This window comes from Accipiter gentilis, chromosome 31 (genome assembly GCF_929443795.1).
Source record: "Accipiter gentilis chromosome 31, bAccGen1.1, whole genome shotgun sequence".
Taxonomy (NCBI): Eukaryota; Metazoa; Chordata; class Aves; order Accipitriformes; family Accipitridae; genus Astur; species Astur gentilis.
In genome coordinates, this window is record NC_064910.1 from 17945611 (window position 1) to 17973475 (window position 27865).

Below are 27865 nucleotides of genomic sequence, written 5' to 3' on the forward strand. Positions count from 1 at the left end.
CACCCAGCCCAGGCTCCCCTAGCCCAGGGCAGGCGCCCGCCCTTCCCGCCCAGAGGATCGTGTCGCCTCACGGCGGGCGCCCGCCCTTCCCGCCCGAAGGGACGTCTCCCCCCTCACCGCCGCTCCCTCCCTCTCGCAGCCGGTTCCCAGCCACCCGCCCTGCGTGACCGGCGGCAGCGGGGCGGGCACAGGAGGGAACAGCCCGGTTCTGTCAGCGCCCGCCCGGAGCAGGGGACAACGGGCGCGGCATCCCCGCCGCCTCCTTCTTTCCTTCCCGCCCGCTTTCGCCTGAGGAGACGGGGGGGGGGGGGGGGGGTGGAGCCGGGAGAGGGGCGGGGCAGAGGAAAGGGGCGGGACAGGGGAAAGGGGCGGGCCCGACCGCAGTCCCTCCCCCACACCCCCTCCCCGCGGGAGGGGGCGGGGGCTCCTCTCCTTTGCGCCATGATGAGCAAATGACCTCGCGGGGAATGAAATTTAAGTTCCACCGTGGGGAGAGAGTTCTCTGCTTCGAGCCCGACCCCACCAAAGCCAAAGTCCTCTATGATGCCAAGGTGACCCGACCGAGCCGACACCCTGCCCTTAACCCGCCCGTCCCAGCCGCCGGGGCAGCGGCGAGAAGCGCCGGGCGGGCAGGCGGGAGGGGAGAGGGAGGGAGGGAGGGAGGGAGGGAGGGAAGGAGAGAGCGCGCGCGCGCGCGCGCGGGGGGGCGGAGCCCGGCTCGCGGCCGCGGCTGCCGTTAACGCTCGCGGGAGGGCGGCGGCTCCGCCCGCAGCACTTGTTGCGGGAAACGGCCGCCGGTCTGAGGAGGGAGGGAGGGAGGGAGGAGGCGGCCGCCGCCGCCCTGCCGTCACGGTGCTGGGAGACAAAGCGAGGCGGTGCCCATCCCCGCCAGGGCCTCTCCTCCCCGTCCTTGTGCCGCCGTCATCGTCCTCCGCCCCCCCCCCCCACCCCCGGCGGTGCTCGTAGCGGTTGTGCGGGAGCCCCTCGGCTTCCCTCAGGCGTCCCGCTGCCTGGTGACAAAGGGGCGGTGGAGCCCGGGCCGTCGGGGCCTTCCTCTCGCGTCAGGTAGATGAGCGAGGCCGCCGAGGGGCTCTGGGAAGTGTCGGACTCGGTTCCCGCCTTCCGTTCCCGGCTGAACGCCTGCAAAGTAATTCTGAAATCTTACTTTCGTCCCTGTACTTTTGTAGCGTAGCTTGATTTATCCCCCTCCCTGCTCTCCTACCCTTACTGCCCGCCCTTGTGCCGTTCGGAAGGGTCGGAGCGGCACCGGAGGGCACGCAGAAATGGGACAGCAAGCAGCGAGTGGCGGGCCGTGGGTGTTGCAGTGAGAGGTGACCGGCTCTCCGGGGCCTGGCCTTAAGGACAGCCATAGTAATCGTAGAGCTTGTAAATATGACACCGGTTTGGGTCATCAGCGGGACAGGAGGGAATTTTTCATTCCTAAGTCGTCTGTACCTAACTTGCAAACAGAGGTCTTTCTGTTTTGTTACAGAGAGGGCTGAAAAGGGAGGTATTGCAACTGGATTGCCGATCAAATTCATGCTTTTTGCTGCAAGGTTGCTAGTTGTGTAGATCAGTGTTTTTCAAACATCTTTGATCAGGAACTCTACCTTCCTGCAATATTTTGGGCTGCTCTCTCGTTTGTACGTATATTCCTATGTTCTGACTGCCCCAACAGCTTTGATTGCCAGCCATGTGTGCAAAAACCTAAGTGCAAAAAATAACAGTGCTTTTTCTTCTTTACTTTCACATACCCCCAACTCCAGCATAACTGTCCTTGACTCCATCAATAGTTATTAAATTCTGGACTCTCAAGTTAAAACATTACTGTAGCTGGGTGCATCTGGAGATATATGGTCCAAGTGCAGGCAGAATGACTCCTTCGTTATTACTAGTCCTGATGCTCTTAATGATCCACCTGACATGTCTTTTGAGATGCCAGCCCTTTCAGACTTGCCCGTTTTACATGTGTGAAAGACAGGAAGAAAATAAATGCTCAGATATTCACAAAGCCTTTTAACGTTTTGTGGCTATGATCCAGTGTTGTTCAAGAGAGCAGCGTTTCTGAGGTTTATATATATATATATATATATATAAAAACCTCTGTTGTCCCCTGCTTTGAGGGTATGCAGAGACAGCACACAGAAGAAAACGTTAGCAGTCCAGATGTATATCTGCATATCCGTATTGTGATACTGCATTGTCTTGCGTCCCCCTTTGTCTGTCTTGAAAGCATGGGACATTTGAGGACAGGACAAAGATGGTTAGCAGTCCCCAACCTTAAAAGTGCTCAATAATAAAGCTAGTTTTTCTGACCATTTAGTATAATCCATATCTTCTTCCAATATTTACTAGCAAAATTATAGGTATATTTCATTTCTGTAAATAAATGGGTTTTTTTCTTTGTGCGTAAATTCCCTAAATACCGGAAACGTCACTTTTTCTCAAGCTTTTTGATACATGCTATTCAATGTTTGTTTCAGATTGTTGATATTGTTGTTGGAAAAGATGAGAAAGGCAGAAAGATTCCAGAATATCTGATCCATTTTAACGGTTGGAACAGAAGGTAAGAACCTGGGTGTGTGGTTTCATTTCTTCTATTTTATTCCGCAAAGAAAAGCGTTGCACAGAATATCAAAGGAGTTTGACATTTGCATGAGTATTTTTGGTTTTGTGAATGCCTTTAATATACTTGCTCACATTGGTCTGTATCAATTAATTTCAGTGGATCAGTTTGATAGCCATGAGTTTAAACTTTATGAGGTATCTGTCTTTGGCATATGTTTGTGGCTCCTAGGTTTCCGTTAATAAAAGGAGTTCATGCTATGTTAAATCTAGACCTGGACTGTGTGGTTATCAAGGCCAGTACGTGAGTGCAGTCTCTTGTGATCTATAGCATGTGTTGGTGCTACAAACACTATTGCATGTGAAGTCAGGGTTTGAGAGGTTTTTAGATAGCAACGTGAGAGTTGAAGCCATGGGAATACAAAAGGATGCAAACCTTGTGATACAGGTATTGCTTCTGAATGACACTAAAAGAGTGCTTTTTAGATTTAATGTGTATTAATTCATTAGTAATCATGAGTGGCATATATTTATAGCCATTAATAATTTTCTTTTGACCTATCCTTAGCTGGGATAGATGGGCAGCTGAAGATCATGTTCTTCGTGATACAGACGAAAACCGCAGATTACAGCGTAAATTGGCACGGAAGGCTGTGGCTCGCATGTAAGAAATCCTTTTGGTCTCAAAATGAATGTGTGATTCATTTTCAGATTCAAACAGGTACATCCAGGTGTCTGCAAGTGAGCTTGGCCTTTAAGCTCATGCTGTAGATGGTACATATCTACTCAGTATAGTCAGTGCATTCTAGAGAGCTACTCTTCTCATACTAAGGTAGATACCTACAGATTGTTATTAAACAACACTCTAAATGACTTAACACTTAATAACCATGTTATTCTTAACTATTGCTGCGAAATGCCTGTGTATTGGATCTACATCTTCCCAAAGAAATGTACTTGAAAAATAACTTAGGAAAACCTGAAGTATTTTTCAGCCAAAGGCAATAATCTAATATTGGTTGGCCATGGCTTGAGGATCTGCTTGAGAACACGAATATGAGGTAATGTACGGATGTTAAGGTATCTACTCTCAAATAAGCATTGTCCAAATTATTTCAACATTAATTATTGAAAATAACTCAAACATATGTTTCCTGTGCATTTGCATGTAATTAGCTAGGATAAGCAAATTAAATAATATTAGCCAAATCTCAGTGAACCATTTTATGTTCTGTAGGAGAAGAAAGGGAAGAAAGAAGAGACGTTGCAGGTTGCCTGGTGTTGACTCTGTATTAAAAAGCCTTCCTGCCGAAGAAAATGATGAGAGTAGTGAAAACTGTGAGCTTGTTTTCATTCTTTGACAGCTGGCATGATGCCTTTAACTTTTTGAAGCTGGGGGTACAGAGCATGCTGTAACTTGCTATTAGGATGACACGAGAGTATCACAGTCCTGCTTGAAATATATGGAGGCAGTCTTATGAAGAGTGGGCGCTACGTTTCATGCTAAGCATCTATTAAGTTATCTCCTTTCTTCTTGTGTTCCAGAGGCTTTTCCTTGTGTCACTTCCACTCAGCTATTCTGATCAGTGATTTCAGAGCTTAATGCTGCTTTGTTTAGTGTATTACCAGGTGCAAGAAGCCCTCAGTTTTCTTTGTTTTGTGTTAGGAAACAAGATGCTTTCCCTGCTAGTTCTATATATTTTAGGGGGCAATAAGACTGTCTCTTTTCCCCAGTCTGCCTGGCGCAAAGGTCTGTTTCTTGTCAGGTGACTGGCTGATTTCACTCTCAAGCCAGCTCTTTCACTTCACAGCATTTTAATTTGTGGCTTGAAAACCAGCAGGAACACTGGCTGGTACTTAACTGATGTTCTGGTAACTTTTGCTGCACAGATCCAGACCTTCTGGTTGAATTATTAATATGTTAATCTCCTGTTCAGAACTAAAGTCCAATAAAAATTGAAAAGACCTGTGAGTGTTCAGAAATGTAGGGGGCTTTTAAAAGTGAGTGTTTTTCAATTAGAGAGGATGCAAGAACACTTCCTGTAAATTTCTTGTTTCAAAAGTTTATAGTGCGCTGTAGATAATACTTGTGTGTTTAATTCAGTTAGTTATTCATCCTCATTAAATACAACAAGCTAGTTGTGAGTTGGTTTGTTTTGTTGGGTTTTTTGGGGTTTTGGGTCTTTTTTGCATTGAGGCCTGAAATTGGTCTTAACCTCTGCAATATAATAATGTGACATAAATATGTGAAATCTCTTTTACACAGCTATAAGTAGTTCTTCTTCTGATGAAAGTGATGAAGGAACCGATGAAGAAATAAAAAGTGAAGAAAGTGACATAGAAGAAAGGACAGAAATGGTATATTCATGAGCTCCTTAACTTAATAGAATTTAAACATCTATATTTGAAATGCCAGAAAATTTGAAGTAGATGAAATACAGGCCACAGCTGGTTATTTAAATGGAATTAAAAACATAATTTTCTTACTCCTGGTGCTCACTGTGGTTGAGTTTTTGAAAATTATATTAAGGCTTATGTGGAGAAAACTTGGCAACCTAGATTATCCAGATTTTTGGCTGGGGTAAAATTTTACTGGTCTATGCAGGTTGGACAAATCCTAATAGCAGAAGGATCTTTCTGGCTTTTGTATTTTATTGTGAAATGGGCATGTCAGCTCTGTTCTTAAAATGTAGAAGACTAACTTCAAGCAAAAACAGTTATTTTCTCTACATTATTGAAAAGAAAGTACAGCGTAAAGAGTTGTTCTGAAGGTCTGCAAAATCTAACTACTACAGTGTGGGTGATCTGAAGCAGCAAAACTGAACAACTTTCTGTTCATTCTTCTGTGTTAAATACTTAAGCAAATGCTAAATTAAAAAAACTTTTAAAAAATGAATTCACAGATGACTTCAAAGCAGTATTGTTAAATTGCTTACAGTAAGGCTACTATTAAATATTTACTATGATTTTTTTTTTTTGCATGACAAAACTTGATTGTTGTATTGTACCCTGCCTACTGAAGTTCTTTTTCACTAATGTTTATAAGCACAACCGATTTATATTGTTTCTTGCACTGATCTGTTGTAGAAAGAAGAACAAGACACTCACACAAAAAGGGACATGGAAGAAAGAGCAATAAGCATAGAAATTCCTGAAGTCTTGAAAAAGAAGCTTGAGGAAGACTGTTACTATATTAATAGAAGAAAACGGGTATGAAGTAAAAGCTATGAAATGAGTGTGCACGGGGGGGTGGGGAGGGCATAAAAAGTAGTTCTTGTGTATAACAGCTCCTGGTTTTTTGAACTTTATTGCAGAGGTGAGCTTAGTATAAGGAAGAGTAAAAAGAGTATTGGGAGCAGAATTCTCTATAGCTAAAACAGTGACTTATTGTTATATTTAAGAATGTAACATTTCAGTACACAATTGTGTTTTGGAGTGGAGATTGGTCTTTTGAAGCTGGAATGTAGTAAGCTTGTTAACCTGACCATATTTTTGTTTCTCCAGACGTTTATAAAGGATTGATCAAAAAATGCAGTTTAAGGGTTCAAATTAATGACTCCTGAAATAACTTCATGCAATAGAGACTTACTAAACTAGTCAATACTTTACAAGCTCCTGTTTTAGCTTGGTATACTTACTAATTGTTTTTGTAAGACATTGATTTGTTGTTTCTTTTTCAGCTAGTGAAGCTTCCTTGTCAGACAAATATAATAACCATCCTGGAGTCATATGTGAAACATTTTGCAATTAATGCTGCTTTTTCAGCCAATGAAAGATCTCGGCACCATCAGATGACTCCACACGCTAATATGAATCTTCATTATGTGCCACCAGAGAAGAAGTAAGTAATCTTTAGTCCAGGTCTATTGTCACAAGAAGAATAACCTTGGATTCTGTGTTCTGTTTCAAGGCTGTTCACTTCTGTGAACTTATACTGTGATGTATGTCTCTTTATGGGCCTTAAAATATTTGACAGATACCTCTAGTACAGTAACACTGACAATTTGTTTATCAGCAAGAGAGTCCCTGTTATCTGAAAAGTCATTATGCAAAAGCATCAATATCCCCTTTTCTAAATTAAGTTCTTGTGAATATTGTGACCTGTTTTGGAAGAATGTGTTGCTATTGTCTACGTGAAGAATTTTTGAGCACTGAGAGAGTATCTGGTATGAGAATTCCTTAAATAAAGCTGAACAGGTTCAAATTTTATAAACGATAAAGAATTTTATATAAACACTTCTAGAGAACTCCCAAGTGCAAGTGATTTTTTAATTTTTTTTTCTTTTTTTTTCTCCCAATCTTAAATTCTGGAGTCGATACGTAGGGAAACATTGTGTGTAGTAACACCAATCCTGTTTATTAAAATTGGTTGTGTCTTAGCTGCTGTTTTCTCAGCTAGGCTGTATATTCTTCTACTACGCTACAAATGCAGTGTGTTAACCCTGTGTGTTTGCAGTGTGGGTTTTTTTGGTTGGTTGTTTATTTTCTCTTATGTTAAAGATTCTCAATATTAGATGAGACTGATTCTTTACCGAAGTCTACACTGGGGTGAAATCTTGTATTTTATTGAAGAGAAATCTTGTCTTTTGTTACCATGTTCTATTTCAATAGTGCATAATTATGCTGTTCCTTGCAATATTTTGGTCTATGTGAGTGTCTTGGTTTATATTGATGTCATTCATTATTTGACAGATTAATGATACTTTCCTACTTTGTAATATAATCTCCCAAACAAGAAGTTAGATGAGACATCAGAAATACAAACAGAAGGTTGTACACTTATTATGATTTTTAAAGGTGTGTGTATCTACATGACTTTCTCAGTAATTAAGGTGTTTTAATAAGGAATTTACATATAATTTCAGTGATCCGTTAAGTAGGAGAGATTCAGCTGACAACTTTTTTGTATTGCCATTACTGCACTAACACAGAAGGTAATTGACCTTCTTGGATGGGATAGAATTTCTGCACATTGTGGTCCCCTGATGCATTTTATATATAGTGGTTTAAAAACAGAAAAAAAAAAAAAGCATAGTTTTAGCAAGTGGTGTGGAATGGTCATAGGAGGTATGGAATTTCTAACATGGGTCATTGTAGCAGAATCAAATTACTGTTAGCATACATATATATGCACTTGAGGCATGAGAGATGAATACCTTCATAGAGGTGAGAGGTGTTGGAGATGGGCTGGACTCAGAGTTCTTGGTCCTGCTTGTAACAGCACATCTACTCACCACTTGGCACCGTGAGTCTTTTACACAAGCCCAAACCTGAAATTCCTAGTAGCCTCTAAATGTAGTGCTTTGGTTACCAGGAGCAGGCCATTGGAAACTGATCTCCAATGCAAATGTATCTGATTTTGTTGATTCACTGGATATCTCTTAAGCACAGCCTTAACCACATCTTAGAGGCTATAGATCAAATTCTGCATATGCCTTTTAGATAGAGATTCAGTCTAGTAAGTACTTTTTCTGGCAGGTGCTTCTTTTTTTGAGCCTAGTAAACTTGAAAAAAACAAAATAATGCTTCCATGAAAAACTAACTAACTTTATTTACTGTAAAGTAGATTTTATTAATCCAGTAAAGAGTAATACATTGGAATAATTGTATGATTGTGTTTGACCTTTTTAAGCAGACTTTTAAAATTTGTATTCGTTTGAAGTTACCAACAGCAATAAGTTTCTTTAAGTATTCTTTTAATCACTTATCATTACTTAGTGATGAAGTCAGCATATCATAGTTAAGATGTTGGTGATCTCTATTATTAAAAGGGAATTTCCTACAACTACACTGAAAAATTTTGACATGGAACTTTGAAATTCATAATGTTGGGTTTGATTTTTTTTTTTTCCTCTAGTGTTGAGCTATGTAAAGAGATGGTAGATGGGCTGAGAATAACCTTTGACTTCACACTTCCATTAATTTTGCTCTATCCTTATGAACAAGCTCAATTTAAGAAGGTGACTTCATCAAAATTCTTTCTTCCCATCAAAGAAAACTCAACAAATACTAACAGGTAGGTTAGGTATACGGAGTCTAATACTGCTTATCTCCTGAGGAAAATGCAGTAGAATGTGGTTATGTGTTCAGAATAGGATAATTTCTCACAGACTTTGACTTAAAAAATTGTCTTGATAAAATGCTGAACTTTTCTGTGAATTGCTTGCCTGAATTCAGAATTCAGGTTCTGAATTTCTGTCTGGTTAACTTCAAAAGGGGGTTGTACTGACTGGTGTAGATTTATGCTGCAACTTTGTGGGGAAAAAAAATTACATTGAAATGTAAATTTGTGTTCATTAACTTTTAAATTTGAAAATAAATCTGCTTCTGGTAAACAGTATTTAAAGGAGGTCTCATCACTTTGGTAGTTATTGAGGAGACTGTCTCATTTGAGTAAGTATTTAACAAGATTATGGAACTAGAAGGATCTCTTTTGGGAGAAGAGCCCTGATCTCTTCACTTCTGTAAAGCTGCCTTTATTTCCTAGAAATCAGGAGGAGCTTTCCCCAAGTCCTCCTCTGTTGAATCCACCAACGCCTCAGTCAACTGACAGCCAGCCTACAACAGGGGAGCCAGCCACGCCAAAAAGACGAAAAGCTGAACCTGAAATTCTGCAGTCGCTGAGACGTTCTACGCGCCATAGCTCCAACTGTGACAGGTTATCGGAAAGCAGTGCTTCCCCGCAACCTAAACGACGGCATCTTGAGACCCCAGCTTCTATGCCAAAGCTCTTCTTGCACCTGGAAAAAAGTAGGTTTTGCTCTTTAAATTACTGCTCTAAACAAGATTTTAAGTCTTGTTCTTTTTTTTATGTCATCTGGATGGTGAACTGAGTGATTGAAGTAGGAATTAATTACTTTTTGTCTCGATTATTTATCTCTGAAGCTTATACTGAAGGGAGAAATACAAAGCAGTATTCTTAGTACTTTGGTACTGTATTTCTCAACAGAATTCAAGGAGCTGCTTTTCTGTGAACCTGCTTTAGGATAACATTTATTGAATTCCAGTGTTTAAGACTTTAAACATTATAGCAGCAGGCCTTAGTTATGTTTAATGGCTTACAGTTCCATAAAACAGATAATAAAACTTATTGCTAATTAGTTTTGTTTTTCCTTCCTGTTTGAAGAAACCCCTGTCCATAGTGGATCATCTTCACCTATAACTTTGACTCCTAGCAAAGAGGGGAGTGCAGTTTTTACTGGCTTTGAAGGGAGAAGAAACAATGAATTGAATGAGGTAACAAATTTTTATGTTACGATCCTAGATTCAGTGATTAAGGGTTTCGTTGACCTCGGAGTAGGGCTGTACAAGAAAAGGTTTTGTTTGTATTACTTATTTCATCTTTGATTTTGAAGTTCTGCACAGACTAAATTATTTATGGTGCTAGAAAGATTTTATAACCAACATTTTCATGTCTTATACTTAGGTTTTGTCCTGGAAATTGATGCCAGAGAATTATCCACCAAGTGATCAGCCACCACCTCCCTCATATATCTATGGATCTCAACATTTGCTACGGATGTTTGGTAAACTGATGCAAAATTCTGTGCTGAATTGAAATTGCTTTATTTGGGTTTTGTTTGTTTGGTTGGTGTTTTGGTTTGGGTTTTTTTGGCGGGTGTTTTTTTGTTTGTTTTTTTCTGTGACCATATCCATGTGATTTTCTGTTTGCTTTATCACATTTAGTTTTATTCTTGGAGAAGTGTACATATTAATTTGTTTAAAATTCTTAGGCTGTTCATAAATTGCTTATCTCTTACTGGCTCTGTAAGCCTTTATTTAACAAAAGTAAACAAGCATTACTTCCAATACACTGTCAAACATCATTAAACCAAGCAGCATTCACTTTCTCAGCATGTTTCTTTTTAGTAAGGTTTTGAAAGATCACTCAGTAACTTGCAAAGAAAAGTGGAGGCTGCAGGGAGAAGAAATGTTTATATTCTTCTTTTCTGTGTAGTGGATAAAAACTAATTAGAAGTTGCTTGTAAAAGAACAAGTGTAAACATTATTTCTCTTATTTACAGTAAAGCTACCAGAAATACTGGGGAAGATGTGCTTTCCTGACAAAAACCTAAAGGCTTTAGTAAAACACTTCGAAATGTTTCTGAGGTAATGTGACGCAATGTACCACAGCAGTGTTTGCATCGTTACATAGATCTAAGTGTCCTGGAATGACAAGCGGTTTTTAAAATAAGATGTTCATTTTCTAGAACTACAAGAATATGATAAAATTGGTAAAAGATTTTAATAATAACAAATCAAATAAGGATTAGTAGAAGATTTTTGATTCTGTAGCTCAAATTGAAGGGAACCTGAAATCCCTCCTTAAGGTTTTGATAAACACAGTGATAGAGAACTGAAGTGTAGAAGTTTGCTTGCTAGCATGTATAGAATGACAAGTGTGATTTGGTTAAGAAGCATGTTTTATGAAGAGATACAAACTCTGTATTGTTATTTTTGAGAGCATAATCTGAGAGTTTTGATGTTGCATCAATATTAGCAGGGGAAGAAACTTGTGGTTTTGAACATGTTTTTAATTATGGTTGTTTTTTTAAAGAAAAATTTGTTCTTATTGAGCTTTGAACAGAAAGATTTCTCTGTTATGCAATGCAGCAGCTTGTAGAGGTACCCAAACTCTTTCTGGCCACACTGGCTCCACAGCTGGAGTCGGTATGGTCATACCTGCACCATGATCAGCTTTGTTTGTCAGGTACTGTAGTTAGTATCTCTGCATGACATTATACTGGTAACTACATATCTAGTGTGGAACTGTATTGTGCAGCATCAATATAGTGGAAAATAAATTTGCCAAGGAAAACTTAGAGGAGAAAATGTTGTAAATGGTAAACATCTGGAACAAATGTGGAACACCTAACTTAATTTTGGTCAAAGACTAAAGACTCTTCAGTAGCCATATACTGAAAAGTAACATAATGTGGCACTAGCATATCAAAAGTTCTGTTAGAGATCAGGGAGATGAAAGCTTTAAAATGCTTTTACTTTAATTGTTTACTGAAAGTAAAAGATGGCTCAAATGTCAAAGTTTCTACAATACAAAATTTTTCTCTTGAAGCATTTAATTTTTAAGTTTTTACTGATTCCTTTTTACATCTTTATTTTGTCAGACCCTTGTTAGTATTCAATATATCTTTAAGTTAAACAGGACAGTATTAGTGCTTATTGTTGAAAACCTATTTTTGCTTGAAGTGAATATTATTTAAGGTGCTTAACTTCACTGTGGGTCAAATCAGTTTTTATCAGACCTCTGCCTGTTCACATTCTTCTGTGTTGGTCAGAGCAGGTCTCTGCTCTTAGCATCTTAAATGCAGTTTCTTCATACCCATTCTATGGATGAGCTGTGGTGGAGTAGAATAAAGGGAGGGAGGAAACACGTCCTCCACCCCCAATACAAGTAGGGAGGTGATTAAACTGAAAGTTCTAATGGTAGTATCCGTATGTCTTATTTTTTCATCTGCTCATCTCATTGAAGTGTATAGTCATCTATAAATAGAAATAATAAAAAAAAATAATTAGAAGATGTTTCCACATCAACATTTTTAGGTCAGACAGAACTGTGCTTTTGAAGCAAATCTCTCGGTAGTTCCCACTTACGATGCTTTGTGTTGCATTGCAGAGTGCTCTGAGTACACAAGCTGGATTCCTTTTGGAAAACACTTAACCAGAAGTGTACTCCAGTACTAGGGGGCATTCAGTCCTCAAGACCAGACTACAGCTAAACCAAAATGAGCCCCACAAGGCAAGCATAGTGTGGATATCGCCTGTCTGGTACAACAAAATGTTCAAGGGCTGTGTGTTTTTTCAAGTGCTTTCTAAGCCAGTGTCATGTATGTTTTCCTGATGCTGTTCTCAGTGTTTCTTTTCTGTGCTGAAATAGTTCCTCTGGTTTTGTCAGAACTGGTCAAATTGAGAGCCTTCCTGAAAAAGCTTCCAAGTTGCAGTTACTGCTGTAGGAAGCATTTGATCTTGGGTAGCTTTGTCATAAATAGTGTTCCTAAGCTAGTTTCCTTACCAGATAGGCTACTGTGTATTCAAATAGGTAACATAGAAACCAATGCAAATTATGAGATTTTTTTTTTTCACATGTATTCATGGGACTTTAGGACATGTTTCATTTGGGTATTTCTTTGTCCCATATGTCATTGAAAGTGGTCAAACAATTATATTTTCTAGAAACTTGTTCAGACTTGATTTTTATCACAGAAATACTTCTGCTTTATCTGTTTCTCATCACAAGAGAAAACTTGAGGTTGAGATGACATCTTGTACTAGTTCTTCAATTTTCACATTCTGTCTCTTCCTTTTTGGGAAGGAAAGGATTAATGGATGTTAATTAAAAATATTTACTATCAGTTCTGTTCTGGCTTACCTTTTGAAAGGTGAGAACTGTCCTACACAGTCTGTGTGCATTAGATGATAGCAGCCAGTTTACTTAAGACTGCCTAATTTCTTTCAGTGAGTTGCTCTTGAGTGACAAGCTGAAGTACTCTCCGTTTCTTTATTTTTCTAATAGCAGACAAGGGATTGAAGCTGTCTGTTCACATTAGTAAAACTTCCTGAATAGTCTTTGAATTCTAGGTAGAGTAGTCCAAGCGCAAGTAGTTTATGTGTTTTTAAATGAAACTTTCATGTGGTGCACAACTGATTTAGTTCTGGCATAGATACTGATTTAATTTTGTATTATGAGTTTATGGCTAAAATTTACAGTTTCATTTAACATTTGTACTATTAATCTGATGTGGGCTGAGAAACTGAGACTTATTTAATATAACACTTTGTCTAGAAGCTTGTTTTATTGAGTTTACTCAGTACTTGATAGATAGATGCATTAAATTCACTTTGAAATGCTACATAGGTAATATTTTCCAGTCATGCCCTCAGATTGCTGCTAGACAAGACTGTTCTCAGTTCACCAGACAATTTACATTTTTAAGGGATGTATGAAATACATCTTTTTAAGTTTCATATTAAGTAGAAGCTGCACCCTTTGTGCTTAGTGCGGCTTTCTACAAGTGTGCGTAATGGAAATTTCTTCATGCAGAACATGAAAGTTGATTTCTCAATTATAAAATTTGCAGAAGTAAAGAAAATTAGTTTCTCAAATTAAGTACAAAACTCTTAGTCTTCACTTCAAATTATTTAGCTCTGAAATAATTCATAATACTTGCAGAAGAATAAGTCTGAAATGGATGTTAGTGACAAACTCACCAGTTGGTTTCACTGAATTTCACTTACAATTTAAGTTTAGTCTTCAAGAGCAAGCAGTGGAAGCTAACACAGTAACTGGTACCTACTAACTGGTATTCTTACTAGCAAAAGACCCCAGATTAAATCTTCCTACCTGGTAATAGTTTTTGAGATAAAGCATTGCCTTTTAACTGAGTCCATTATTTCAGCCCTATTTTTAATGAAATGCCGTACATGCTGTATTTTACAACTTCTCTGAATTGTGAGGTGCCTAGCATGCCTCCAGAGGCTGCTTAAGTGGTGAGAAATGATGGGCAAGAAGATGCCAGCTTTTGTGTTGCTGTTTCCATTGATTTGAATACAGCCTTGACTTGGAAAACTGTTTTGGAATCAGAGAGGTTACTTCTCAGGACTGTTGACCAATAGGAGATACTTAAAAATCAGGAGAATATAACATGTCTGTTTTTACAACTGCAAGACCCATCTCACTGAGGTAATTTCAGTCAATGTCATTTGCATTTTAGGAAAAAAAGCAAAACAAAATGGTACAGCACTTTAGAAAGCCATAGGTATTTTGGCTTTCATGAAATACAGAAGAATGAGCAAGTGATGAAGTATTTCTAAAATAACGCTTCTAAAATTTCTAATGCAATTTTCTAGATGAGGCCAATGTGTAGTATTCTAGATTATGGAAAACTACATTCTTAATGGTCAAAGACAGTTTTGTTGAAAACCCACTGATATTTCAAACTCAGTATATACTGTAAGTTGTCTCTTTCATTTTAGATCTCATTTTTTCTTGATGTTTTACAACATGCTTGTATTTATCGCACCACTCTGCTCCACAGTTAGAAAAGTATTTTGATATTGTTAAGTATTTTATGAGAAGGAAGCCAAATCAGAATGTGACCAAATTAAAGGCCTGTGATAATAAAATGTGTATATAGAAAGATGACAAGTTGTTTGAAGTATCCTTAAGAAATAGATCTCTGGTTTTGATAGCACAATGTTTTTTGAGTGTATTAATTTTATTATATGTAATTGCAGTGGTGAATTATGACCACTAGTCTGTGCTAATGTGCAGTTAATGAGAGGTTATTAGTGGCTTTCTGAGAATGAAAAAAATGAAGCATTGCACATGGTGAATGGGATAGAAAACATCTTTATTTGGGTGAAGTTGCTTGTGACGGAGTTCCTGCTCATTGTGACTTTATAATAAAGTTGCAAGATGGCAACTGATTAAAAATCACTTTTTGGAAGATCACAAAGAATGCAATGCTAATACTCTTTCTTGTATTGATTAGGGCTTTTTTATTTGCCTCTCAATTTTGGGATTAACTGGTTACTTGTCAAAAAGTACCTCTGCAGCATAGCAATTATGACATACTAGAAAACTTTATGGAATTGGAGCCTAAATGTGAAAAAATCAGGGTTCTGAGTGTCAGTGGACAAATGTGGGTTTACAGGCACAGTAGGGTAAAGGAACTTTTTTTTTTTAGAAGTTTTGAAAGACTTTGAAATGAAGGAATTCTACTTGCATAGTATAAACAGCCTTGGTTTAGGGTGTTATTACTTTTGTATTTGGGCTTTGTTGTATTCATTGAATGGGTAGAAAGGTAACTGCCATTTTGGGTCCTCTCAAGCTTTTGGCACCTTTATGTTGAAAGCTTCTTAGTGAATACCTGGTATTGTCCAGGTTCTTATTTTCAGTAGTCTTTTGTCTGGTTGGTCTGCAGAATCTGCTGGTGCGTGCTTATTGTTCTTGACTAAGGTTTGATTGCTTTGCCAAAAATACTTCCTGAAACCGTACCATGCGGATTGCTTCTCTTCCTTCTACTTACCAAACCATCAGGTGCCTGGGTATTTGAAGGACAAGCATATTCCTAATCATAATAGTAGAGGTTTGGATCGTGCATCTAAAGCGAGAGGTTGCCCAGAATATTTTAAGTGTTAGGGTAGCTTTTTTAGAAGGCAGCTCTGGGAGTTGATTCTGGGATCTATGCTGGCCTTGCCAAAAGTAGGTCTTCATCCTCAAGACCAGCCAAGGACTCCTGTATTGAGCTCTTGTGGGACTGTTTTCCCAAAAAGTCTACTAGAAGTTACCACATGTGGTTTTTCACTCACTCAGCCTGATTACCTGGCATCTTAAGAGTTCTCTGCACTTGGTCTTTAAAGGCCAAGGAAGATGATCTTGGTTTCTGTATGTGGATTAGTGATGAGAGCCCGGTCAACCAAACAAGCCTGTTGGTTCCTTTGGCATGGTTCTTGAGACACTAAATATCAGAATAAACATCTGAAACTTTTCACTTCACTTGTTCTGTTGACCGCATTGGGGTTATGACGAACTTCCTCTTGGTGAGCTTTTGTCCTGAAGAGCCTTGCAGGTGGAGATGTGCCTATCAGTTGGAGGGGGTAGGGGGCAGGTGGTGGCATATGCTTTTGTGTGAAACTAAGTCTATTAGCTTTCAACTCCTGCATTTGAGTAGTAGTCTTGGAGAAGGAGATAGCTGCTTAATCTGCAAATGACATTTCTTTTGATGAGGTGACTCATAGAGTCAGGACCCATCACACTCTTTAAGCAAATTCCTTTAGATAGATCATTACAGTTGCCTTTCAAACAGCATCTAGCGCAGGCCATTGATCTCATCAAAGCATCTGCTTACCTGCTAAAGCTCAGAGCAGTAGTGAAAGTGTGTTAAGATGTCACCTTCCTGGAAACTTTTCATTTTAACTCTGTATTCTTATACCTTATGGCTGAGGTTGTCCTTCTTAAAATTATTAAGGTTTTCCTTTCTTTATAATTTTCACACTTTTCAGGACATCCCGGAGTTTATTCATGTGACGGTAGCTGACATTTAGAAGAGTGGTTTTTTTCATGCAGAGACTGTTCGAGTAATAGGTTGTGTTGATGCTGCCAAGACAAGGACATTTTTGCTACCAGATGACGCTCTTAAAGCTCATATTAATTCAGTGACTCTGTTGAGAAATGTTCCTGACATATATGTGTCAAGTGGCCTTTTAACGTGGATAACGATAGTTCTATGCCTCTTACTGGTAGATCTGCCTGTGTAACTCTCAGCCAGATGGTAGAATATTTATGAGGCTATTGCTTGGAGTCACCTGACGTAAGCTTGCTTATGGGCTGCTACACCTGAAGATCAGAACATAGGAATTCTGCAAGCTAGGTTGCCCACATGTCTGTTTCCCTTGTCTCCATCCCCTCTAGTCCTTTCTGAAGTGTTGCTCTTCTAGGAACTTGTGGTAGAGAGGTAAATAGCTGCATTGTGTCCTGTTACGTGTGTGTTCTGAGCAGGAGTGTAAAGTGTAAGTATTCTTTTTGTGGATGCTCATGATGAGAAAAAAGTGTGCAGTCTCACATCAGGATGTTTGTGTGGACTGTGCATCTCAAAACTCAGTTACTTGTAAGCAGTTTAATTGCATAAGTGTATGCACATGAACTCTGAAACATACAAAAATGAAAAAGGCAGTAATGCAACAGGTGACTGAATTTATCAGATTTATAAGTTAGAAGTAATGAAACAATTTCTGAATAGATAAATAGCAATGTGCTTTCTGATCTATAGCTGAACATTGGCTCTGCTTGCTAAGTACAGCTCCCTCTATTTTTAAATCTTGGCTCTTGACTTGCAGGTGCCAGTGAAATTGGTCTTTGTGCTATTTCAGCTCTTCCAAGAGCAAAGCATTTAGTGAAATATCCAGTAGCTAAGAGTCTTATGAGACTCCTAATATTTCTGTGCCAGCTTTCTGCACTGCGATGTAGTTTGAATAGAAAGCAGCTTTAGAAGGGCCGCTGCTCTTTGTATGCAGATATACAAGGGACTGGGACAGAAACTGACCTTGTGTTCTTTTGCCTGTTTCCTCCTGCTTCTTTGCTGAAAGTAATTTGTATCTGCTAGCTCTGGGGTATTTTGCTTTTCACAGCTCTTACATTAAGAACAGAGAGATGTACATTTGACTGCATGCATTCTGCCTGCATTTTTTTTATTATTATTTTTTTTTTAGTTGTAGCTGTGCCACAAGCATCTCCACTAAAATTTCTCATCTTTACCAGCTGTCACTTCAGCTTGAACCAAACTGGCATTTATGACTGATGATCTTAAGCAAAAGTCAGGAAATTTGTAAGAGAAAATGAACCTGTTTCCCATTACTTGCCCTTAAAATTCTTGGAACTGTCAGCTACCCAATGTCCTCTACAGGTTCCTTTTTTTTTATTGATGTTCTTTTAAAACATACTGCCTGATATATTCTAGCACTTGGTACTGTGTTTTACAGAATGTTAGCCAGCAACACTAAGAATTTGCTTGGCCCCTGTAGTTTTTACTCCGTGTTTATCTCTTCAACTCATTAACGCATGTTAATGAAGAATTGTTAATTAAATTCCATTTGTGGCTCATCTTAATCTTGTACAATCTAAGTATGTTAAAAGTTAGACTCAAGTCTGTTAAGTCTTAGGCCTTATCACACTCAGCTTCACACCAACCGCAGGTATCCCAGAAAGTGATTTGTTGCTAACTACAGAGGTCACAGCAGTTGGTGACTCGGGTATTTATTAGCTTCTAAGTTGCTATAATTTTAGTACTGTTTTGTAGTGGTTGTCCTAGAGAAATGTGTGTGTGTAGTGCAAATGAATGACATGTTTCAGTGAGGATTAGAAGGATCTGAGTGCGTAAATTGGTTTTGTGTTTCTTTGGATTATTTTCTAAGGGGTATCTCTATCTCATGAAAAAAGGTATTTTATAAAGTATTAGAGCAATTTATGGCCTGGTAAGCCTGGAAAAGTAGGTCAATGATTTTAATGACAAGGGCTAGTAAATCACTAAGTAGTGGGGTTCAAACAGTGTATTAATCAAATATTGGTGGTTTTAATTTAGATTTGTCCTGGTTTTTTAGTTCAAGAAATGACTAAAACTATTTTTTTCTGGTTCATTCTTTTGCCAAAGTTTTAACTAATATGGATTTACTGCTTAGTTGTTTGCATTGATTGTGACTGTCTTTTGTTCTTTCAGGGGAAAATATTTCACTGCTGTTTTTATTTCTTGCCTTTATTTCTGTGAATAGGAAATTGGTATAATGCAGCTAACATAGTGTAATATTAAAAACAATTTTTTTCTTTTAGCAAAATAGTTTTCATAGCAGCTTTATTAAAATTATCTCTCAACCTTAATTATGTAATCTTTTTTGCTTTGTGCTATTTAATAAAATTGGAAGCTGCTGTTGGACCCAATAAGAAACTAGCACAGTATGAATACTTCTAAGTAAAAAGTATGCCAAGGTATTTAATGCATGTAGGATTCTGTGAATGAAGACTGTGTGGAACTTTAAATTTAGTTAGTTCTTACACACTTATTATGATAGCTTATGTGGTGTCATTCTGTGGCAGAGCCAGTTGGATCCTTGCTTTAAATACAGGAGAGATCTTTCTCTCTTTTGGCAGTACCTGCACAGCTGAGTATTGCCAGAAATTATGTGCTTGATTAGATGCTGTTACTGGTCATGTAACAGAGCCTTTTCTGCTCAATTCCTTAGGTAATGTTTGAAAACAAAAACAAGCTGCTGTTTCATCTTCTGGATATGTATTGGTTGTTCAGCCAGTTCACTTGGGTGTCTTAAACCTGAAATGTTTTACATCAGAAACCACCCTAGGTCCCTCTGTACTGTTAATTGCAGAACTCCTATGAAATAAGCAAGTACGGAGGAAGTTGACAAAGTGCCTTCTAAATAAGTGGTGACACACTGAAGCATTGATTTCTTCTAAAAAAGCTTGCATTTCTCACTGCTTTTCCTAGAATTAGTAGGATGTAACGAGTTGTTCCTCCAGTTTAGCGTTTGTTTGATGCCTAAGTATGTGGCGGTGGGGAAGTCAACTTTTTTTCATTTATATGTGGCTTTTTTCTGTAACCTTTTTGTATGAGCTCTCAGCAATTAATATATTCCTGATTAAATTCAGATTGCCTTACATAGAGAATCTTGGCATGTTCTTCGATGCTTTGGCTCTCAAGATCAAAGGACATGCCTAGTTCAAGCAGTGTAGCTGTGAGTAAGGTTGGATAAACATTGTGGTTTTATTGTGTTCACCTGTATATTTATTTTCTTTTTTTTTTAGTTTGGACTTTCTGTGTCCAGAGTATTGGTTGTGCAAAACTGGTATTTTTAGCTTCCAATAGGGAAGTCCTCTCCCTAGCCAGTGCTTCTTGAGAGAAACCAGATTCTGCAAATGGCACTGCTGTTGTTTCTGTTGCTTCCTACTCTAAGTCAGAGAACCTGTAGCTAACATTTTGCCATGTTTATTGATGCTGATCTTTAATATCCAGGTATTTTTGAAGGTCTGTGGTTTTTTCTGAAGTACAGCTTGATTGCGTACTTAGGATTTAAGAACTGTTTTGCCCTTTTGCCCCCATTTGTATACCTGGTATTTTTGTATACAAAGAAATTTTAGCTGTTTGTTACTGGTGTTAGTAGCAGCACTGTTTATTTTCATTTTCGGTCCTAAACCAAAGAAAGAGTTGCATGTTAGCAGAGCAGGAAGACATGATAAAATACTGGTTTTGCAAAAGATGTGTATTTGTCATTGAGAGCCATATTTAAATCAGATAGTCATGGCGGGTGGAGACCCTAAATGCACAGGCACATGAAAGAACAAATCATAGCTTTACTTACCTTAAAAGATATAGTTTGACTTAATGGTTACTGGCCACTTGTATAAGATACTGACATAGTGATAACTGAAAATCCTGGTTTTGACATAAATGAAAAGAGTATGCTGAGCAGGTGACTGACAGAAGTTGCAGAAAGATCTCTTTGCTTTTTGTTTTCCTCTGTGATAGTACTTTGCATTCTTTCCCGAGTGTAGCTTCAACTTTGGATTTTTTTTATTTTTTATTTTTACTGAGCTGGAGCAAATTTTTTTAATGCTATTTGGATTTGAGAATGATAGGGGAGGGCTGTTTCTCACTATGTAAAACTTGTAAAAATAGGGCAAGTCTTTTGTATGCCAAATTTCAAAGTATAATAAGTCTTAATTCTCAGGCTGTGGTTTTGCTGAGCTTAAAAATTAATTTGAAAATAGCTTTTCTCTTAAATGTTTCATGTTCTGTTCTTTTTTTGGTGTGCTTTCTTCTCAGGTTTTTAGCAGAATACCATGATGATTTCTTCCCAGAATCTGCTTATGTAGCTGCATGTGAAGCCTACTACAGTACTAAAAATCCTCGGGCAATCTACTGAAGCTCTTAATAAAGACTAAATCCTACTATGTGTAGCCCATGACAATGCTATTTTGCCGCGTGGCTACAAGATGAATATGAAAAAGGAATTAAAGCAACTTCTGGAGTTGAAAAAATAGGGAAATATCTTCTGTGATGGTTGGATTACTTAAAAATGGAGAACTTTTCAGATACATGTATAGACTGCGTTGTGAGTTACTTAGACGATTGAATATAACTCTTGACTCCAGATGAATGAAGAAGCCTTGTTCTGACTTCTAATGCATAGGACTGCATAGGACAATTAAAGAGGAAAGGAGGCAAAAGCAGATGCATTAGCAACAGGACATTTTCATGAAGATAGATCATCATGCTGTGTTTCATTTTAGCTCAACCTCTCCAGCCTGAGAAATAAGACTTGACTACACAGTTACATGAAGAAAATGCATAACTGGTATCTTATGGATTTTTTTCCTCACAAATTGCACTTCATTTTGTGGAACTGTCGTGATAGAAAAGATTGCTTAATGTAAAGACGGTTTTGCTGTTTGGCTAGCATGACATCTGCCTCAAGAATGACTTTGTTGCTTGAATGAAAGATGTGTTGCTTACTTTGCATTTTGCAAAGGTGTATATAGCTCTTTTCATGGTAAGGCTGCCAGAGTTCCAAGGAGAGTGTACATTGCCAGTGATTCAACATTTACATGGCAGTAAATTATTTCCAGAGCCATTATGAAAGAACTGATTTTCTACAAGTAAGCGGAGAAGTCAATAAAGTGATGGCAGTTTAACTGGCAAACACTTCTTAATAAAGTTCACAGTGGCTGCTGTGTAAATGTGTGATTTTGACTGTCTAAAATGTCTTGTTTGTGCTTGATTAGTATTTCTGAGATTGCTAAATGTGCATATAATGAGAGGTGGGAGCACTGACAACATAGGGAGAGAAGCCCTTTCAGTATCTTTGGGTTTTCTTCTACAAACTTGAAGAATGTCTGTTTAGACAGTTTAAAATGCTTTATCTCTGGAAATAGGAATTCAGTGAGAATGGAGTTCCTAGAAATCTGACAACACGCTCAGTAATTGAAATAGAATTCTTGTCTTGATTGTCATCAGAACCTCGTCTTATGACTTAGAACTCTGGCCTTCAGAATCCTCTGCGATGTCAAGACAGACACAGATTTTAAAAGCACTGGGAGAAAAATAGGACTCAAGGCTTACAGAGTACTGCATTAATCACTCTCTAATCCTTCCTAGTTCAGAAAACTTCCATTAGAACACTTGCCTGTAATGCAAAACTCAACACATTCCTCCCAGATCTGCAGAAACCTGTAGTTAGCAGGAATCATCTTTCAAATGTAAATGGCAAGTTTAGTTGAAGAGGTCAAAGGAAATCTGAAATCTACTGTTGGCATTCATTGTCACTTTTCAGAGTGTGCTGGTGTGTTAAAGCTTTTGAACTGAAAAGGTAAGGGTTACCTTGCTTTTAGCAATTCAGGTTCTGCTTTTTAGAAAAGCTGCTGTAAAGAGTCTGTTAAACTTCATGGTTGTTAATCTAGTTAACGTTTGGCATGGATGCATGCAGATTTGGTGATCATTATTTCTAAAGATTACCTTTCAGTAGTACTACTCTTTTTAAATGCATTTCTGTTGTACCAAAAAAACTCATTTGTAAGCCTTAGTCTTTTTCAAATTACAGAAGTTTTGAATCTCTAGCAGAATCCAAGTACCTCAAAATCTACTTTGCAAACATGTCTAGGCTTAGACCATGTTTTTCTAAAAAGACAGTTCAACAAAATACTAATGACTACCTAATAAGATTAATCTTGGAATACTGCCTGAAACTCCATCCTTAATCCTTTCTATTGCAGGAATGTTAGAGTGTGTATAATATGGCAAATCTAGTTTTGTTTCACTGTTGGTGCCTGTGAGTATAAGGGGAGTTATGAATGGCATTTAAAGCTTACTATGTGACTGTGTTAAACTGTTAAAATGACAATTTCTGCAGGGGTTGTCGATACTGTCGGTATTGTCTTGTTGATACATTGTGATGATTCTCAAAAGATGGGGCGGGAGGGGAGGAATTCTGAAGGTCCAGTTAGTGTAGTCTTTATATGAACAAACTTTTTCGTAAAATGCTCTTGAAGCTGCTATTGGATATAATATTACAAACTATCTTGCTCTCATAACAGATAAAAACCTGTTCTCAAAAGTAGCACCCTTTTGTGCTTTTTGACACTTCTAATTGACATGACTTCCCCGGACATTATCTCTTTGAATTTAAAAAGTTTAGGTTTATATATTCAATTACAGTAATGCACATCTTTGGCATCTACTGTCATTCTTTTACTGCTTTCCTATTTTTAGACCTGATTATTTTTTTTTAAAGCTGAAGCAGTGCAAGAGACTTGCCAAAACTTGGACTGGGTTGTGTAAGAGGGTAGTTCTTGCTAGTCTTACAATATATAGAGACTTAACAGTGTGGCCCCCAAAATTCGCTTTGAATAGAATATTCAAGGGCTCATGTGGCTAGGGGAAGCTTAATAGCATAGTCATACTGTTGGTGTGAATCTGTAACTCTTTGAATGTCCTTGAACAATTAGATTTTTTTGATGGGATTCATATCCATCTGAACTGATGAAAGAGGTTTCTGCATTTGGCTGTTTGTCATTCATTGGTCGCTGTTTGCAGAGCTACTCATATCAATGGTTTCTAACCTGATTCAGTCAAAACAGCTTAGGTTAGCTGAAGAAACGTGAAAAACTGACTGAAGCAGGGTAGGGAGCGTTCACATGAGCAAGTCTGCCAGCAGACATCACAGACAGCCTTCTGCAGAGGAGGAGCGGAGCTCAGAAAGAAAGTTAATGGGCTGTTAATAGTTTACGATGGCATAGCTGTTTGCATAACTCACCTGTGCTCCGCTTCCAAATTAAGGGGCTTTTGTGTATTTAAGGAAACTATACCAGTGTAATGATAGTGCATACTTAAACTGGTAAATCTCTCCGCTGAAGGCAAGTCCTTGCACTTGCCTTCAAGAGCAGGCTGCTCCAATATGAGGTGTGATGTAGGGGTTTGAATATGACCATTCTTGGGAGAAGGCAGAGGAGAACAGTCGCAGACAGGATTAGAAGCAGGTAATGCAGCTCATGTGGCACGTCAAGCGTGCTGCCATGCAAGTACCTGAGATGCTCAGCCTGCACAAATATGCCTGATTTTGGAACCTGCTCTGTCAGCATGAAGGTACTGGAGTAACTTGAGACTGTGCCACAGAAATATGAAACTGTGTAAAGTGCTTTACGTAGATTGTAAAGATTACTGAAAAAGAATATATTAACAGAATGTAACTTTAATATTCTTCAGGTTTTATTCCTAATTTTAGGCTTTACTTTGTACCTATTGTGCTTAAAAAAACCCCATACCGTTCTTTCATGTGCACTATCTAGAGTTGTTGCGTTGCCTTTCATTTTGCTTCTGCATTGCTATGTTTTTCAATCTCCATTTCAAGCTCCTGTTTGAAAGCTCAGGCTTTCACATGGTATCCTCTTCTGCTGAGATGACCGAGGCAGATGTGACCAAGTCCTAATTTAAAGTATGCTCCATGTCCCATTCTGAAAGCAAACGTACACAGATATTAGGGTTTCACTTGGCATTTGGTGTGGGCTAACAGCGTGTGTGTGGTCAGCTGTTGTGTCTGAAATGTTTAGTGGAACTTGTCAGACAGTAGTGCAGGATGAACTTGCTCTGGATTATGCTGAGAGGGGAATGTCTGCAGTCAAAGAGGGAATAAAAAGCTGATTGGAAATAAAAAGCTGTTACTGCTTTTCATGTTTGCATCATAAAAAGTGTTATCAAGACATTTGGGAAATACACTGGGGAGATTGTTAGTGGAGTTAAAATACATATGTATATATTAAATCCTTCATTTCTTGAAAATTACACATTTTCCCCTCTGGAGTCTTAAGCGTGTTTCCCATAAGCATGTATACTGGGGTGGAAATAAGCTTTTCAGGGCAGGGGGGGAAGGAAGCAACGGTTATTATCCTTACCCGAGTCTCAAGTCAAGCCTTTGTTCTGGTAGTTAGCTGTACAAAAGCACAATGCTGACAGCTCCTGGACAGGCAGACACATCTTAACTTCTGGCCTAGTGCACGTTTGATTGCTTTTAACTTCTTGACCTATTAACAGGGCTGGAAAGCAAGTTTGCACTTCAGGGTGCACAAACTACTCTCTAAATTCAAGAAGAAAATGCCAAATAACCTCAATGCACGCATACTTTGCCAAATGCATCAAGAAATACATTTTTGTCTTGTGTACTGTAGAATCTCCTTTGTGCTATAAGGTGATAGCATTTAATTGCATTAACAAGTCAAGTTATCTATTTATTTTCCTATGTAAATACATCTCAGTGTAGTGAGGTTCCCTGGAACAGGTCTAGATGGTATGTTACTTTCATAATGCGTTTGACCATTGTCAGTACAACATGGATTTGTTTACATAGTCAATTTATTCACTTGCTTATTAAACAATGAATTTGGAGGGATTTTCAGTTTTTTGTATAGCTGCATCATTTTGCTGTATGAAATTAGTGAATACCGGTACTAGATTTCAACAGTCAGAGGTACCAATGCAGTGTTTCTGCCTCAATTTTTGGTGGTTTTTACTTCAATTCAACTCCCCCTTCCCCCCCCCCCCCCCCCCCTAAAACAAAGTCTGGAATACATATTGCCTTGGGAAAGCGCTATCAGCAGTGACTGAGTGGCAGATGTAGATGCTTACTAAGATCTAACTCAATGCATCCTCCCTATTGCATGCATTATGTATTTTCCCCTTCTAATTCATATAGCAGATGACTTTTTTGCATTAAGGCTAAGGATTATAGCAAGCTGAATAAAATCAGTGAAGTATAAACATGAGCTCACAGATGAAAATGAGAAATCTGTTTTAAAAAAAAAAGGCAAAAAAGTGCATGTACCTCTTGTGTGTCAGTTGGGAGTGGTCGCTCTCATGTGAACAAACCTGTGGGATGCAAATTGATAAATCCTGGCGCTAATACAGACCTTTAAAAGTGTCTGCTAAGGAACGGAGCAATTTCTCTCCTGTTTTGTTGCTAGAAATGGTGGAAGGTTTTAATTGAGAGTGACTTTTTCTCTTACCAGTGAAAGACACTGGATCTACTTCTCGGGGAAAGAAACCCAGGTATTAAAGTGTTGAATCATACAATATGTTTGCTCATGGGGATATTTCAGTGTGATGCCAGAAAACAAAGTGTGTTTATATAGTGAGAAATGTAGAGATAAATGTGTTTAGTTCCTGGCAAAATGAACAGCCGACATTTCCATCACAGCAGTAGTGTACCGGTTGTGCCTCTAAGATCTTTGAATGTTGAGTAGATGTTTTAACTTATTAAACTTTCTCTAGTCTTTAATTATAAGCCATTAATAATTACCAATCTGATAATTAAGTTTTTAAAGTCCTTGAAACAAAACTATCTCCCAAGTACTTTCTTACTTGACTCCCTTTTGTCTTTCCTTGCTTATATTTTTCTAGTAGTCTAGACAATTACAAAAACATGCTCATGAGATTTGTGGAGAGGAGGAGAATGGTTCTGACTCAGACTAGAGCAAGTTGCACATAGTTTTCTTAAGTGTTTAGATCTTTGTGATTCATTTTGAGGTACAATCATCAGATATGTGTTAAATATAATTAGGATTTTATTTGTAGGCTCGAAAGTAGAGCCAAAATGAAAGGTGAATTGAATAGTGCGAATATATAGTCAAGTTATCGGATAATTTAAATATGCCTGAAATTGGTTCTACTGTATATATTTCTATGTTTTCTGTTTTAAATGTGGGTTTCTGCTTTGTCTTGGTTACTCGATGCCCAGTATTGTAAATGAGGGCCTTTCTCTAAAGTGTAAAATTGATTAAATGTCAACATGAGTAATCAAAACATCAAATTTCGCCATCAATCTTGATTTAAACATAGAAACGCTACCATGCCACGTTATGAGCAAGAAGGTATTCTGCCCTTCTTTTTGCAGAAGCTTCTTAGAAATACAGTATACGACAAATCTGCTGCCACATGGCTGACCTGGCAAAGGTGTTGGTCTCGGTGGAAAGACGAAAGTCACCTGCAGCTCATTGCAAAGTGCCCTCAGCCCACGCAGAAGGTGCTCACGGTGTTCCACTGGTGGGCTGGGGGCGTTGGTAAGCATGCCATCAGAGACTCCTCAGATGGAATAAACCTTCACATGTTGCCTGTTACACTTGTATTGTAATGACAGCAGTACAGCAAATGCTTCCATGGCTGATATTTAGTAAGAGTTTTCATGCCTTACAACCTTCTGTTTTGTAGGCTGCTGAGTTAAGAAATCTCAAGTAGTTCTGTTTAGGTTTCACATGCATGACTGAGTAGGAGGTAGATTTTACTAATTGTTTTTAATCAGATTAATGAGGAATTTATTTTCTGTTGCTGTGAGTGACTACTGCAGTGATCTAACTTCTTTGGCATCAGAGATTTGTGCATTTTTAAAAAAAATCACTTATTAGAAACAGTGTGAGTAGTAACTAATTGGACATTTCATAAAGATTTTGCTTACTGGCAGATGGATGATATGACACATGTAATATATATGCAGTATTGCTAACTGTAGGCATTAGAAATCATGAGTCAGACCCTTAAAAGTCTTGAGAGTGATTAAGAAAATGTGAAGATTAACTCCTGTTCTTTGGGCCCCTAGGGTAACATGAGTCAAGCTTGCGACAAGGCTTGCTTGAGACTTTAGAAAGGAAAACTGAGTTTTTTGGCTAATCACATGTCTTTTAGAGTTGGAGCTTTAGAAAAAAAAAAAAAAAAGCACAAAACCTTGCAAGACTGGC

The 27865-nt window shown here is 38.4% G+C and overlaps 1 protein-coding gene across 4 annotated transcripts; it reads left to right on the top strand.

Moving 5' to 3' along the window:
- The first annotated feature begins 393 nt into the window (after positions 1-393).
- On the top strand, positions 394-25641 carry MSL3 (MSL complex subunit 3). 4 transcript variants are annotated; one of them, XM_049834648.1, is made up of 13 exons: positions 394-551; positions 2484-2566; positions 3134-3229; positions 3803-3903; positions 4832-4923; positions 5653-5775; positions 6246-6406; positions 8423-8581; positions 9053-9315; positions 9692-9801; positions 9992-10091; positions 10590-10674; positions 20913-25634. In XM_049834648.1, the coding sequence occupies exons 1-13, from the start codon at positions 453-455 to the stop codon at positions 21010-21012; spliced, it is 1572 nt and encodes a 523-aa protein (XP_049690605.1). In that variant the 5' UTR covers positions 394-452; the 3' UTR covers positions 21013-25634. The 4 variants fall into 4 exon arrangements, with proteins under 4 accessions (XP_049690605.1, XP_049690607.1, XP_049690606.1 ...); XM_049834649.1 differs by lacking the exon at positions 394-551 and adding an exon at positions 964-1147 and having other exon boundaries at positions 20913-25636; XM_049834650.1 differs by lacking the exon at positions 10590-10674 and having other exon boundaries at positions 20913-25637.
- Positions 25642-27865: the final 2224 nt, after the last annotated feature.